Consider the following 16129-nt stretch of genomic DNA (forward strand, 5'->3'; position numbering starts at 1 on the left):
TCGAAAGCAGGCAAGCGGGGGAAAAGTAAAAGTAAAAATGAAATAAAAAGGAGTATATAGCTATATGGAAAATGCCAATGCCCGCCTTATTTTATTTATATTCCCGAAAATCCATAAACTATTGGAGTACATCATGTGTTCAAAGATCATCCCATGGACATCGCTGATGTTATGCTACGTGCCAAACGCCCTTTACTAAGAAAAGAAACACATTTTTCGTTTATTCCCATTTTTATCACTTTCTTTTCTTTTCTTTTCTTTTCTTTTTTTTTTTTGGTGGGGATGGGGGCCCCTTTTCCATTCGAATTAAAAGGGAATAAGGGACGCCAGGAAGCTCAATGATGAAAAGTTGCGTTTACCATATGAAACACCGCATCGAGCTGAAGGTGCTATCTAAAGGAGATATCTGGTCTTTGTTGGCAGTGTTGTTTGGCAGGGGATCTGATTGTAGGCCATGGTCACCTCGTTTCCAGCATGCCATATTCAAATGCAATCGGGATGGAGGTTGGTTGGAGCTGTTTGAAGCCAAAGGGATGATGATTTGGAGGGCTCAGATTTTCGAAATTGGTTGTGAGCTGGTATAATGTCGTAAGCCATGTGTCCTATGTTTGGTAGACTACTAGATTGGTACTTACGCGTTGGGCTCAAATTGCCTATCAGGCACGGCTGCTGGAGAATGGTGTCAAAAGAGTGAGTACTACGATATGGCATATCTAATACCGGGAAAGTGGCATCTGGTGTTCCATAACCCGATATGGTTTGGCTATACGACAAATTTTGTTCGTACGAGGATTCTAATGATACTGTCCTTGGATTTGCTGTGATAGGTTGGAATAAATCAGGGACATGATGGCAATATGATTGCGAAGAAAAATGAGAAGAAAAATGAGAAAAGTCGCTGGTTCTTGTGCTTGGACTCATATATCGGAGAGCTGATGCCTGCGGGTTGCAAAATAATGCGAAACGGGACGAGTTATCATGGGTTTCATGTTCTGACCCAGTAGCTAGAGCTGATGTTGGCGACGGGAAGTAACCATCACATCCAGAAGAAGCGCTTAACGGAGATGTCGTATAGTCTTCGTCGCATGGTTTTCTCGTGATAACCGATATTAAAGGCGTAAAAATATCTCCTCCTTCCTGAATGGGGTTGGAGTAAATTCCAGCGGGAGTGAGAGTGTTGTTAGAAGATCGGTGCCAACTCCCGTAAAGGGAATAAATGTCTTCCGTGATATCAAAACCATCAGGTAAGGTCCTAGGTATCAACGTCTTTTCTCGATCGTCGCTAGTTAGACGCTTTAGTTTGGCTCTTCTACCAGTTTTGTAAGCAATGTGAGGATTCGAAAAGCAAGCCCGCGTTAAGAACAGGCAACATACCGATTCTGGAACCAAACCTGCACCTGACGAGGGCTCAAACCCGGGATCTCCTTTGATAAGCGCTCCCTATGGGCGGCATCCGGATGCGCTTGGCGAGTAAACTCGCTCATGAGAAATCGTGTCTGATTATGCGAGAGTCTGGGAATGGGGTTACGATTAGCCAATGTCTACAAGTATGTCATGATCTTTGGGGAATAACCTGCCGAAAGCGCTTCATCCTCCTCTTCGCTTTCAGACGGTCGATTGTTGCTTTTGCAAGGCTCTGCCCCCCAGATTGACGTTGCCCCTGGCCCTCGTGGTCCACGTGAGTCTTAAATTGGTCGACACCTATGTTAATATCGATATCATCTCCAGTGTCGTCATCGTTGGTTTCAATGTTGTCGCTTTCGATACGGTTGAAGATCAAGGAGGCTCCTGATGTCGAATTCGTGGAAGTGGATCGCATTGAAAACTCCAGTTCACCCTCCAGATATTTCATTTTAGCTTGAGGTAATATTGATCTTTTATTGCTTATCTCATTCTGAGCCTCTGAGTCGCCATTGTCCTTGAAATGCAACGCGTGAGGGTCTATGGTTTCACAGACAGGGGGGACACCTAAATGCACTTTTTGCTCTTTCTGCTCGATCACGTTGATTTGGAGTGGACTGTGGTCTTTCATAACAGTTGGGAATAGCCGGAAACTTCGCGGCTCGGAACCTGTCTGTGGGCACTCTAGTTGTTGATTATGCCAACTAGCATTAACCCGGCATATGGGTATGGTGGATATGAATGGCGCCATCACCGAGAGCTATTGTAGCACCATATGCGCTTCGATCGGGTTTCAATTGTTAGGCAATCGTGCGCCTATCAATAGGAATATGGGGTTAAAACGAGATAATCAGAGCACAAAGGTCAATGTCGTGTTCCCATAAAAACCCCCAGATTTACCCAGTGGCATGAAGACTGAAACAATTTTGCCTCCAATATCCTTTGAATTTATTTGTTGAAGCTAGATAGCCTAAAAAGGTTGTCGCGAGTCACCAACGCCTGACTTATAACATGGTGACACAGGATCAGGTCTGACAAAAAGGTGTATTTTTTTTTCCTTTTGAACTTGGCTTTGGGGAAATTCCAATCATCTCCATATCAGTTCCTGTGCCGCGCGCCAGAAGTTCAACAACTGGTTTCGAGTAGTTCGTTTTACAGAAATCTGTCGTAATTTCTCATTACCACCATCTCCGGGGCCTAAGGATCAAGGAGTAAAAATAAAAATTAACCAGTGTCAAAAAAAGTTAACCAGGAAAGGCAGTCCGGAACAAACAAGTCCAGTCACAGCCCAGGTTGACGAGGTGCTACCTATCTGGCGACACCGGATAAGGGCAAAATTCGGGTAAACTCTTCAGGTATTCATGTTCAAGAATGAAAGGACGCTTTAAAGCAGAGGTGAGAGGAAGGGGGAGAGGGAAGAGGAGGTTGGGGCAAGGAAATACAGCACCATCGACCTGTGGTGCTGGAGATGCATTAGAAAGATGCGGAAATAGTATTCATCGGCTCCGTTTTCAACCTGGGCGTAGTTTGGTATTTGAATGGCAATCGATATACGATGCCAATGTAAAAGGAATGCGAATCGCTTGGCCGAAAAGGAACCCGGAGCAAACGAGAGTAACGGAGAGCTGACGGCAAGGATGATAAACCTAGTCATGACATCTGCAGCATGAGGGAGAACTCGGAAGCGGCAATTTCTGCACTCCAAACTGGGTAGTCGATTCGTTCGCTCTATTGAAATGGTCAAATATTTACTCCACACAAACAAAAGGAGTCCGGCCCCCCGCACTTGACTTTCTGGGTCAGTTTCTGCGAATCCGCCCCTTTTTGAGATAGATAAAATAGTGCACAAGGGACAAAGAAAGGGAAGTCGCGGGATAGCTCAGCTTCGCTTCCATGAAGAGAAGTGGACTCGGGCTTGGGGAACATGGTTTGACCTGAAGATACCCCGGATGGGAGGTTAGATATTTAAACCCATCCTTCTAGTTATGGAGTCTGTCCCTACTGCGACGAGCGTACTTAATGCTGCCAGCTTATCCCCGATGAGTTAGCATTGTTGTTGGAACTACCACAGTACGTCCAAATGCGTCCCATTCAAGCCGGTTGAAACAGCTCTTGCGGATGGTGGATGTCTCGTCCTCCATACCCAGCCAGGTTTGGATGCACTCGGCAAGCAAGGAGTTTCCACAATGGCTCAGGGAGCGTGTCAGCATCTGCGACGGAAATTTTAGTCGCAGTGGACATTGGAAATTTTCAGCTGTCAAGGGGCTGACGTTATTGGAAACGAACGCATAATTAAAAAAATTAAAAAATAAAAAATAAAAAATCAACCAGTTTCTTTATCCTGTTATCCATATGGCAAACAACAAAACATTAGGGCTCGGCCCTTCCGTCTGAAGAGAGCGATCAGGATCCACTACATCGGACACTGGGAAACACGGTCTGGATAGGATCCCAATAATGGTGCCACCAGATTGGAGGCCGAAACTCGGAAATGTGCTAAAGCGTAAGGTAAGCCAGTGTTGGGTTCGTCCAGGATTTTCTCCAGGATTTTACCCTGGAGTCGGATTTCGGAGGTTACACGAACACAATGGTGGCACCCAGCGTGAAGCTTTAACTTAACGCAGTTGGCATGTCAAGGGAACCTGGGACACCCAGGATACCAGGCTTCTTGTGGTATTGACTTAAGAGCGCCGAAGTTTATAGGCCGATCTAGGGCCTGTAAAATCCATGAATAAAGCAGATGCAAGGCCTTTTTCTTTACCTAAGAACGCGGAAGGAAACACTCGGGAAACAAGGCGGGAGACGTCGCGGAAATATCATAGATTGCTGTAACAGCGTGTGCCATAACGGGGAGTAGATAATCAGGACCTGGTCAATGGACAATCAATCCCTGATGACAGATAAGACAGTCCGCCCATGACCAAGGGAGTGTGATACATGGAAAGCAGTCACTTTGCAAACATCATGATGCAATGTACCAACTCTTCAACAGTTCATTTTACCTTGAAATTTTTAACTCTTCCCTCCTTAACCCTGTCAAAAACGGCGAAATTGGGATAATGAATGCGAGCTCGAGGGACAAAGGTAGTTGCAGTCAGGGGATAGCGGCCTACAATTCCACCGGCTCTCCAGAGAAAACCCACGCCCAGCGATTGGGAGAAGAATGCAGCATGTCAAAGGAAATGGTGGGGTGAGGGGGCCGCTAAATTTCCAGAATCATTTATGCCTAATATTTGTCTGTCCCCAGGCGCATGATAGGCACATTCTGGCCTGACCCTGACACCGTATCTGTTGTGGGTTTGGATTGGTTCGTCCCCTCTACTACCGGCATGGCGCTGGTGGTGATTGAGCTCTTTTGCCCCAGTGGCCTAACAGTATCACTGTCTCATCAAGGGTGTTTTAGCCACACAATTAAGGTCTATCATGTCCTATGATACTGTGTCGGTGCTCGGAGCAACAATACAAAAGCAGAAAGGGATAAAGAAGAACTCTTACAACCAATTCTCGCAATGTGAACAAGGTGTGGTGTCGTATCAGGAGTGTGTCGATCAGCCTAGGCGGACGGCGTTCGGTGGAGTGAAGATGTGAATCATGCATATATATATATATATATATCCATCTTGAGGAAGAGATAGCTAACATAATGATTGATCCTTTTGGCGTAGTGGCAACGCCTTCCCACAAGATTGCATGTTTTACAGAAGAGGCTCAGGCACCAGCCAGCAAACATGCACAGGCTGTCTCCATATTTCGCTGGCACGATGGGGAGAGACGGGGAATGATGGTGACAAAACATACTCGTAAATAAGCTGCCATTGATGCAAGGCCCAGGAATGCAGGTGAGCTCCAAACCTCCAAACCCTGATGATGATGATCAGTAACTCCCAGGTGTCAAACCTGTGTTGTCAGTGTTGGCAGTTGCTGGCGAAAGAATGAAAGATATAGCTCAAAGCGGGGACACTGAGTCTCGAACACTTCCAGATAACATGGTTATGTTGACCAACAACGAGCGACACCAGGCGCAACTTGCCTTGGACTACGCCAAAACCACTCTGCGAGTCTCATGCAATGCAACCCCTGTGCTTTAACACATCAGTGTTTCTCTGGGTTGGAATATGGGGAAGTGTGCAAGCAATCGAAGGAAGAAGATCCCCATATATAACAAAATTTTAAAGTCATTTTCAGACCGAATTTTTCATCCACGGCTTGTTACGTGTGCATGGCGTCTTAAGCAAAGGCTGTGTCGTTGCTCATGGCTTCGATATTTCGATATTTTGCCATGCATGAGCAAAATGACATCCTGAAAGAGCGATTCGGGTCCCATACCAATGTATCCACCTCTTACTTCCCTCTTGTGATGGCTTACCAACTTTCCTGCCATCACAGCCGAGAAGGGAGTACGAAGTGCTTGGTGACACTAAGATACTTCCCCCTCTCAAATTGGGCAGCCCAACCTTTTTGAAAAGTCAGATCTTGCTCCCGGCCATTTTTTTAATCGGCATGAAGACGCTCAATAAGGAGCAGGCTAGATGGGATACAGACAGGGGCAAAAAGCCATTGACTGGGTTTGGAACTTTATAGAGGTTTTAAAAAAACCTCAGAAACCACAAATCTGCTGGAGTGCTTCGCCTGGCAGCTTCTTCTGCGATGTTCTGTCTACGTTTCTAGCAGTATATGAATGGTCTGCATACGCATCCCTCATTTGCAACTGGAGTTTTCATGGCATTGCTGACAGCGTGTGGGGATCGTTCCTATATTTCCATTGGTTTTGGTTTCTTTTCTTATTCTCTTCTTTTTTATTGTCATTGCCACATTGGTTGACTTGTAGCCTTAACTGATGAGGTCTATTCCTTTCACATCATAGCCTAAAATTGACAGAAATGTTGGCGCTCTCGCTATGACCACATGACGCGCTTGGTGCTGCGCATGCCAGATAGCTAAAGTGAACCAACCTTCCACCTCCATCAAAGAAAAAGAGAATAATAAAGAGAAAAGATCTCAAGCATCGCAGGAAGCAAAGTGGCCTTATTGGCTCTTAGATTTAATCATTTACTCCCCCAAACAAGTTTCTGTCCATTTTCTGTCCATTTGTTTTGTGAGCCAAAAATCTAACATAGCATATAATACCATAACAGCATGCTCCTGCTGCGCATTATTCGGCAATCTTGAAAAGTTTCTCACATATCAACTCGCATGTCCTCTACCCCTGCGTGGGTGTTGGGCTTCCCGGCTCTGCTTAAACACAGCAAGGCGCCAGTATGCCCTTTCGATATGGCAACGACTAACTGGAGCCAATCGTTCTTGAGGTGGTAATGTTGAGCAAGGACCGCGACGACATGTTGAATTCGTTTTGTAACTAACGATAGGAATCGTTTGCGCGATATGAGTCATATCCTCTTAGGGCTAAGCCAGACTTCGAGCGGTGTTAGGCATCTTACTTTTCCATTGAAGCCCATTCGTATTGTGCAATCTGTATCGCCGCAGTCGCCCGTATTGAGTAAGTCTAAATTTGCCGTCGCTAGGACACTTTATAGAATGCATATTCAAAATGTATCACCCTCGATTAAGACTCTCAACGTTGCTGATGGGCTGTTCCATCTGATGATATAGGTGGCTGGTTTTCCTTCGCCTCTTCCCCTTTCACTTGCGTACTTTTGGAAGATCCCTCTTGACCATTGACCCCGTTTTCCACTGTAGCTTTTTGCTTGTTGGCCGCGGTTGGTGTATCTTCTGGCGAAGCAGGCAGCTCAAAAAGAACTTTGAGATTGTTTCCGTCCTCGATTTTGTCGAACAGCGCTAGTTTACAGCGAGAGGAAAGACGTAGCGTTCTCCAGGTCTTGCTTGCTTTTGCTTTGATCGCTTCATCCTTCTCTTCTCGCGACTGGGACATATCAATATTGAACTCATCGTCTGCAATGCCGCGTAGATAAAAATCTAACGCTGGAGTGGAGAATCTTTTAATTCGATAGGATTTAGCTCTAGCTAGATTTTCCTTGGGGTTACATCATTGTTACTCACCTGTCTGGATGTTTAAGACGGTCTACTCTGCTGCTATTTTTATCTTCCATGAGAAAGTTGAGGTCTAGGGATCCCAACGGAGTGGATCGAAGTCGTTTGCTCGTCGATACCTTAATTGCACTAGTCTGCGTATCCAAATAGTCTTGGATTGAAACTGGGGTATGCTCGATTGGAGGGCATGCTTCTGCCTTCCATCGAACCCAGTTTTTGTCCCGAGTGAGAACAGTGTCCACCATTCGATAATAAAATTTCCCTTCTGAACCTTGCTGCAAATAGGTCGCAATGGAAGTTTTCATTTGCGACGCCCACTTCGTCTGGAAAATGGTCAGGATCCGACATATTTTGAAAAAAAAAGTATGGGAAAGCTTACATCTTCGTCATTAAGAACGTAATTGTAGAGAACTGATTTGTTTGTTGAATCCGCCAATTTAGCCTTAGCTTTCGGTGTGAGCGAGAGGACAAAATCAAGAAGAATCAAAGATTGGACTAGGATATGTCTCCGGAAAGCGACATCGTTGACCTAGAATAAATCAGTAATTGTGTTCCCGGCAGGTTACCGCCACGCGAATCCTACCAACCTCTAATTCAAACAAATCTCTACTCGTTAGGTACTTCGGGTTGAAGCTGTTCGTTATTTCCGTGCCGTCACCTATGCGCCTGCGTTTAGGCCCACGACGCGCTTCTTCTGACCCTTTCATCATTCGGACCTCCATATCGGCGTTTACCTTTTGAAAGACAGAGAGGGACGCCTCAAGCCCCGCTTTGAAAGCTGCAAAATTGGCAGGATCGAATAGAGAAGTTGGCGAAGAGAAGTTAGTTTGCAAACTCCAAAAAATAGGGTATAGGTCATCCATAGACAGGATTGAGTTAGGTTCTGACTCGACGGGTTTCATTGCGTCGGTCTTTGAAATTTGCAGGCTTTCAACAGCAGCTGGATGAGTTGTTTGTCCGGCGGGTTCTTGTTTTGTGACCTGTGCGGATTCGGTTTTGGTATCCGCCGTAATTTCTTTCTCGGGGATATCCATATCCATCGGGGTTTCGCTGGACTCTTGAGCTTTGGGAAGCTCATCGAAGGTAGTCACATTTTCAGTATGAAATTCACCTCTTAAGTTGACAGAGCTTCTGTCTCCTAGTGGGAAGCTTTGAAAGAGGAATATGAAGACCCTCCCGCAAAATACCGTATCTTCGGCGCGCGAAAGCCGTCGCAGGAGTTCGTTGCACGATCGTAGTATAATCAAGCTCTTCTGTTTAAAATGTTTCTGAAACCATCAGCCGTTAGTAGATCTTCGCAATGAAACTCTCAGGAAGCAAAAACTTACTGCAGTATTTCTTTCTCTCCTCGACTCTAGGTAATCAAATACCTTGCGACAGCCATCGATGGTTTGGCTGTCTAGCAGCTCTTCAATAAGCCAGAATAGAAGCCCGGGTTCGCACTGCTCTACAAAGCGTATCAGCGCTAATCCCCAAATAATATCTTGCGCACGGAACTCACCATTATCCGAAAATATCGATACAATATCTAGAAGGTTCCACATTTGAATAAACGAAGGTTCATCAATCGATGTTGTGGCCTACCTCGAAGTTTGGTTAGATGGGAAATAACACAAACAGCTGGTTTTGAAGGAGCGCTACTGACAAGAAGGTCATAGAACTTTTCCCGAAAGGCAGTTTCGACCACTGCGTACTGAGCCTGTTGGCTCTGCTCCTTTAGTCCACTCTCTTGGTCCTGTTGTATTCGCCGTATCGCATCGCCGAGGTCGGCATCATTCAAAGGGGGTTCGATGCTGCAGTCCCTCTTGATCTCCGTTGCCTTATCCAGAAGGCCCTGGACTAATTGCCGGTAGACCTTCACAGAAGCGATATTTTCTCCAGCCATAATTACGCAGAACGATGGTTGTAATTGGACTGCCTCGTATTTCAGCGCACTCAAGAACTGTTAAGGTAATGTCTTGTAGCTCAGATTGGCAGTTTGACTTTGTCTACGGAGGGTGACAAATCGCGCACGGACGATTTCTGAGCGTTTCCTAAAACCGCTTTTGTTGTTTGGCGACATCGACCTTGTTGAACTTCAAGCGCATTCCGTCAAGCAGACTGCAATGGGACTCCAAATGCGTCCAGCAATGGCGCAGAGCTTTGATATTCGCCCGACGGTGAATGACCTCCAGGAGGAGAGCCGGTGGGTGAATTTGGCCAAAACCCACTGGATGAAGCTCTCAAAAGCTCCGAAAGCAAAGCCTGAGGTGATAAAGAATGACCTCTGGGATGGCTTGGTGTCAGAAAAATTTGCTGTTCGTTCTCTTCTGATATTGGAAAATCTTCATATACTTGAAAAGTAGATTACATTCTCTTCATTTTTCTTTTTTGTTTTCCAGACCAAATCATGCTGACATCCGTGCAATTTACCTAGGTTTCTGTGGCCAACATACTCCGAAGATTCTTCCAATTACCATGTCCTGCTCATTGCTGTGATCGCGGGGGTAAAACAGAGGGAACACTTACCAATATGGGGTAATGTGATCTAGAAGCCGCATAGGTGTCATAGAGACAAATTACTGATTCAGTCGCAGAGCATTTCACGGAGAGACCAACGGACTTCTCTAACCTTTTCCGCCGCATCCTTGCTATGAACCTCGATACAACGTTACCAACGAAATCCAAAACATATTTACTATCATTTGTTATCAGTGCCTTTCGATCGCTAGAATATGCTCTTATTCGCAAGGAATGCGCTCCGTTGGTCACGATATCTATATGGCACAATCTTCACAATGATGCTTCAAGGAACAGGCTCCTTGAACAATCGGACGCATTGAAGAGGGGATGGCGAATGGCTGTAAAGCGGTACGAGAAAGCGGATGATAGCGGAAAGGCAAAATTCCGATTTGAGCGCTCTTGGCTGTACTCGATGCTACTCGATTTCCTCCAACGAATCAACGTGGCTGATTGCAGCGATCTGGACAATGTGCGATATTGTGAACGATTTATGGAATTCCTTGTCGATCTGGACAGCCAGCTTCCAACAAGGCGATACTTCAATTCTATGCTAAAGGATCTAAACCTCCTTGCAGTAATTCGTGTGTCGAGACTCTACAACGAAGAATCAAATGCGCTCTTCCGTGATTTCTATACTCTCCTCAGGCACTTTATCAACTTCGCGGTAGACGATCAGTCTGGCGAGCACCAGTCTCCTCAGGCCGTTTACGATGCTCACTGTGGAGGGCTGGCTCACCTTCAAAGAACAGCAATCAAGCATTTCAAAGATAAACTCACCATTTTGGCATTGTCGAACTATGGTTCAATCGAGCAACGGAATGAATTAGAGGCGCATTTGTCGACCTTAACTGATGCAGAATTATTGGCCCTCTGTGCCCATATTGGATTTAGAACAAGCTACCCTGAACAATCTGGTATTATCCCTGATCGGCGACTAATTCTCGAAATTATGCTCTCAGCTTTCGAGCGCCACCGTTCCTTCCAAGAGTCCGCAGAGAAATTGGCCATTATGCCTACGGAATCGAACCTATACGACCCTGCTCTTATTCGCAATGAGTCCTATGATGGCTCTCGGCCATTGGCCATTCCAAAATTAAATTTACAGTATTTGAGTCTTGGCGATTTCTTATGGCGATCGTTCTTGCTCTACCGCTCCGAATCATTTTTTGAGATTCGAAAGGACCTCGAATTGGTGATAAAGCGATTACAGCCACGCCTTCAGAGGAATACCGGGACTGTATCATTTGAAGGATTCTCGAAAATGGCAATACCGATTGCAAAGCCGGCAATAATCGAGGTTGCGCCGGCAAAAGTTGGGTCAGCTAACCCTGCATATGTTCGTGCTGAAATTGCACTGGACGTCAGCCGCCTTGGTGATAATGTTCGCAGGGAATGGGAAACACTTCGGCCTGATGATGTCGTTTTCCTTCTTGCGCTGCAACCCAAGAAATCAGTTAAACAAATATTTAGCAATAGCCGAGATCCGAAAGATGAAGTGAGCTTGTTATATGTCCGAACGGCGGAAGTTGTGCACGTTCTCGACGAGAACGGGCGATTTTTAAGGGAGCCTCAAACCGAGGAAACTAACGGATATCGGCCGCGACCGCGTCTTCGACGATTACTTGTAAATCTCGATGCAGCATCATATAAAACCGATATGGAAAACCTTGCGAAAGGGAAATCCGACGTATACACATCCATCAATGTGATTATTAGGCGAAGGGCAAGGGAAAACAATTTCAAGCCAATCCTTGAAACCATGCAGTTCCTAACAGTCGCGAACACAAATCTTCCGTCATGGATACAGGAGGTTTTCCTTGGCTACGGAGATCCGGCTAGTGCCAGATATACAGAGCTCATTAATAAAGTGAAATCTGTCGACTTCCGCGATACATTTTTGAATTGGGACCACCTCATCCAAAGCTTCCCAGGCCAAACAATTGAATCAGCCGGAGGTGCAGTCTCTCACTTTGACCCTCCGTATGTCTTGGAGATGTTCGATGATGACCGCAAAGCCACAACCTCAAACGCATCGAAGAAGAGACGACGAGATCAGATTGAAGCTGTTGAGAAGGCCCCAAGCTCGATACGTGTTTCCTCGTACCGACCACCTAACCCAGGGCCTTATCCGGTTGATGAACCGAAACTTAACACGATTCGGTTTACACCTGCCCAGGTGGAGGCCATTGTCTCTGGCACCCAACCCGGCTTGACAGTTATCGTTGGACCCCCGGGAACAGGCAAAACTGACGTTGCAACTCAAATTATAAGCAATATTTATCACAATTTCCCCAATGAGCGGACATTACTTATCGCTCATAGTAACCAAGCGTTAAACCAGCTTTTCCAAAAGATTATGTCCCTAGATATTGACCAGCGCCATCTCTTGCGGTTAGGTCGTGGAGAGGAGGAGTTGGACACCGAGGAGAGCTACAGCAAATACGGTAGAGTGGATACTTTTCTCGAGAACCGGGGGAGCTATCTTGCTGAAGTAGATCGGCTGGCTGCTTCAATTGGAGTGGAAGGGGCCCATGGGAACTCTTGCGAGACGGCAGGCTATTTCAACACAGTATACATTCGACCAGCATGGACTAAATATTGGGATAAAGTTCAGGCCCAAGATTGTCCCGGCGAAACCGTTATCGCCGCCTTCCCATTCCACTTATTTTTCTCAAATACCCCCAAACCACTTTTTGATCCGAATTTGTCAAAAGAAGAGTTGCTTAATATTGCTTCTGGATGCCAAAGGCACTTGGACAAATTATTTTCTGAACTTGAAAATATCCGTCCGTTCGAGATACTCAGATTCCAGCGAGACAAAGCGAACTATCTTCTAGTCAAAGAAGCGCGAATCATTGCCATGACTTCGACCCATGCAGCTATGAGAAGGCAAGAAATTGCCAACCTTGGATTCCACTATGATAATGTCGTCATGGAGGAGGCAGCCCAGGTGACGGAGATCGAAAGTTTTATTCCCTGTGCACTTCAAAATCCTAAAAACGGTGAACTGCCATTGAAACGAGTAGTGCTTTGCGGCGATCATCTCCAAAACTCTCCTATAGTTCAGAACATGGCTTTCCGACAATACGCCAATTTTGAACAAACACTCTTCTCCCGTCTCGTAAGATTGGGTGTACCAACAATAAACCTGGATCAACAGGGTCGATCACGGCCATCAATTGCAGAGCTTTTTAAATGGAGATACCCACGCCTGGGAAATTTGCCAGCTGTGGAAACAAACGAGGAGTTCAAACTCGCCAATGCCGGTTTCAAATTTGACTACCAGTTTATTAACGTTCCGGATTATCAGGGGTTTGGAGAAAGAGAACCTTCAGCCCATTTCATTCAAAATCTTGGGGAGGCGGAGTACACTGTTGCCATATATCAGTACATGCGTTTACTTGGCTATCCAGCATCGAAGATATCAATTCTGACAACATATGCAGGTCAAAGGGCTTTGATCAAGGATGTTCTGCATCATAGGTGCGCCAAGAATTCTCTATTCGGCTTACCGAAAATTGTAACGACGGTGGACAAGTATCAGGGAGAGCAAAATGACTGTAAGTTTAAACATATCCCGAAATGACTTAACCCTATCGTGCAAAATTTAATAGTATTCGAATCTCATATCCAACAAAACAAAACAGATGTCCTCCTCTCCCTCACACGTACACGGACAGTTGGCTACCTTCGCGACGTCCGTCGTCTCACCGTCGCTCTCTCGCGCGCCCGGCTAGGTCTCTACATCCTCGGCCGCCGGGAGATCTTCGAATCATGCTTTGAACTCAAACCAGCCTTTGACATTCTCTTCCGGAGACCAGATAAGCTCATGCTTATTCCCGGTGAACTCTTCCCAACTTCGCGAGGTTTTGTGGAAGATGCCACTGGCACGCCAATGGAGGGCATTGAACATTTGGGTCAATACGTATACGAAATGACCCAGGCGAAGATTAAAGCTTTGGCGGAGGAGGGTAGCGCAGCGACTGTTGCTACGGATGCCGATGAGGTCATGGCAACCATTGGTGAAGAAGGGGAGGATGAGGACGATGAGGATAAAGAGCGGTTTGTACAGCCAGAGAGTATTCTTGATTAAAATTGAGAAAACATCCAGGTTGATTTTGAGAGTTTTCTCTTCCTTTTATTCTTCTCACTTTGGTATGCATGGGTATCGTTCTGAAGGGAGTTTTCTCTTTGCCTTTTAACGTTGTTTGAAATATATTTGACCTTCATTTTGCCTCGAAGCAGTACTGGGATATGTAAGGATTGGGATCTATGACTCTTGAAATGCCTCGTCTGTTCTTGACGCTTTCTTCACATACGTCTTTTGACCTTCGTATGTCTAGAGGGCATACTAAAATATAGATAGCTCCAACTTTTTACTAACCTTACGCGATAAATTGTACACTTAATGATTATCCCCATAAAATACTACTTGAACACCGGTTTGGCTTTCTCCCTTTCCTATCAAACCCGATGGCTATATTGTTCAATTCAAAGTTTCAGGTATAGGATGTTGTTGGTATGCCATATATCCTGCAGGGCATTTGGTTTTCTCCAAATTTCTTTCCTTAGTATGCACTGTACATGTATGTATGTACAAAGTCTATTGTCTTCCATCCCCTGCTTATTTTATCCAACGTGGAAGAGTTGTCTTTCCTTCAGCTATCATATCAGGGCACCGTTGGTTTCCTTAACTTAGCTAGCATGCGTGCCTACCCAGATCGGCCTTCGCAACCGATTTGCTCCTCTTTCCTCCTGCCTTAAGAGCACAGCTGATAGCTTCAGGCTCGCTAGAATACTTAAAATTTCACTTCTTCCCCATTTTCCGGCTTCAGCTGGTCGACAATATTCTTCGGGTCTTTGAATGCGATAGCAACAAATCTAGGCGCTCGGCGTTAGAATAGTGCCACTCAATCCAAAGGAAAAGGGGGCCGACAAAGGGGGAAAAACAAGAGTGAAGGGCAGCTGTATCGTATCGTGTGTTGAGAAAGCTGTTCACATACTTTGTATGGCTCCCCCGTGCGAAAACTTCGTGATTGGTGTTGGTGAACTTTATCGATGTGAATGCCAGTGTTTTCCCGACTGTGATACAGTTTTAATATGGTGAGGTCATTGAGCCGGGGGCCGGGAGAATGGATTAAAGCATACATTTGTCGCATGTAACCTCCTAATTGAGGTCCTGAGTGACTTGAGCTCGAGATAAGGGTTCGGGGAGAGCAAACCCGTCCAACTTACCGCCAGAATCTTATCCCCAATATTACCCCCAGAACTGAGGTATGTTACTAGTGATGAAATTAGAGCTTGTGGCCAGAGAATTCAAGCCTTAGCTTTGAGCAAGTTCAAAACAAACCTTGAAGATCTGTTGAGACACCAGTAGAGAATAATCCCCTCGAAGCAATGGCCAGCGATCCGCCGAGATCGACTACGGAATATAACATCAACAAAAGCTAATTGCATGACAACAGAATGATGGTGTATTTCACGTACCCATGCTGGCAATCGTGCCTCCATGGAGTATACCCAATCGATTCTTGTAAAGAAACAGGAATATATTAGTTAAATTTCCCGCCAGCACTGCAGCGATGGGAAACACAAACTGTATGGTCTTTCTCAATATCTAGTTCGAAGTTCACAACACCAGGGCGTGCGGCTGTCACGCGGAGCTATTGATATTCAGGATATTATATCAGTTCTCTCATTAGATTGGGGTTTGTATAGATCAAGCTTGAGATGGATGATTCGAGTTGTGGGACTGAATTGCAGCAACTGCAAAGGGTAATTATCATTCATAGATATCGGCATAGCCACATACTTTATCCAGCAATCTATACGCAACGACTGGTCATCAACTATGCATTTTCCCTATCAGTCATTCCAATTGTCTGAAAGCAGATGAATACCTGGGTTCTAAGCCGGATGTTGTCCGGAAGGACTGCCAGACCTATTAAAGTGGAATTATTAACTGCTGAAATGAGAATTAGCAGCTTAAACATGTAAATACTTACTGATTGAACAAATTTTAAGGTTTTCATTTTGGAACGACCAAGCACCGAACAAAGGATGTGCTGAAGCTTGAGATAGCCCTCCAGGTTGTTCTAGATCTTCGCCTCTCCAATAAGATTAAACGAGAAGCGCAATAGCCGACGCTTAGATAATCGCATGGAATGCACTCTTGGCAAGCCCCGCCTGCCGTACAAATATCAACTTCTCTCGTCTT

At 45.5% G+C, this 16129-nt stretch overlaps 4 protein-coding genes across 4 annotated transcripts; 1 reads left to right on the forward strand and 3 right to left on the reverse strand.

Annotated features, from left to right (window-relative positions):
- Positions 1–483: 483 nt before the first annotated feature.
- HCBG_08262 (uncharacterized protein) lies at positions 484–2152 on the reverse strand (the record flags this gene model as incomplete). Its single annotated transcript, XM_045435311.1, has 3 exons — positions 484–1309; positions 1375–1541; positions 1574–2152. 3 exons carry the CDS (start codon positions 2150–2152, stop codon positions 484–486), a joined length of 1572 nt encoding a protein of 523 aa, XP_045283803.1.
- A 4821-nt stretch (positions 2153–6973) lies between these two features.
- On the reverse strand, positions 6974–9295 carry HCBG_08263 (nuclear matrix protein; the record flags this gene model as incomplete). Its single annotated transcript, XM_045435312.1, has 7 exons — positions 6974–7355; positions 7420–7733; positions 7790–7939; positions 7998–8678; positions 8739–8857; positions 8912–8990; positions 9056–9295. The coding sequence occupies 7 exons, from the start codon at positions 9293–9295 to the stop codon at positions 6974–6976; spliced, it is 1965 nt and encodes a 654-aa protein (XP_045283804.1).
- Positions 9296–9515: 220 nt separating this feature from the next.
- On the forward strand, positions 9516–14005 carry HCBG_08264 (uncharacterized protein; the record flags this gene model as incomplete). Its single annotated transcript, XM_045435313.1, has 4 exons — positions 9516–9751; positions 9827–9927; positions 9987–13472; positions 13560–14005. 4 exons carry the CDS (start codon positions 9516–9518, stop codon positions 14003–14005), a joined length of 4269 nt encoding a protein of 1422 aa, XP_045283805.1.
- Positions 14006–14711: 706 nt separating this feature from the next.
- HCBG_08265 (uncharacterized protein) lies at positions 14712–15944 on the reverse strand (the record flags this gene model as incomplete). Its single annotated transcript, XM_045435314.1, has 8 exons — positions 14712–14793; positions 14916–14994; positions 15061–15079; positions 15148–15194; positions 15263–15334; positions 15400–15442; positions 15510–15575; positions 15918–15944. 8 exons carry the CDS (start codon positions 15942–15944, stop codon positions 14712–14714), a joined length of 435 nt encoding a protein of 144 aa, XP_045283806.1.
- Between the last annotated feature and the right edge of the window lie 185 nt (positions 15945–16129).

The sequence above is a fragment of the Histoplasma capsulatum genome (genome assembly GCF_000150115.1).
Source record: "Histoplasma capsulatum G186AR genomic scaffold supercont2.15, whole genome shotgun sequence".
In the NCBI taxonomy this organism is placed as follows: domain Eukaryota; kingdom Fungi; phylum Ascomycota; class Eurotiomycetes; order Onygenales; family Ajellomycetaceae; genus Histoplasma; species Histoplasma capsulatum.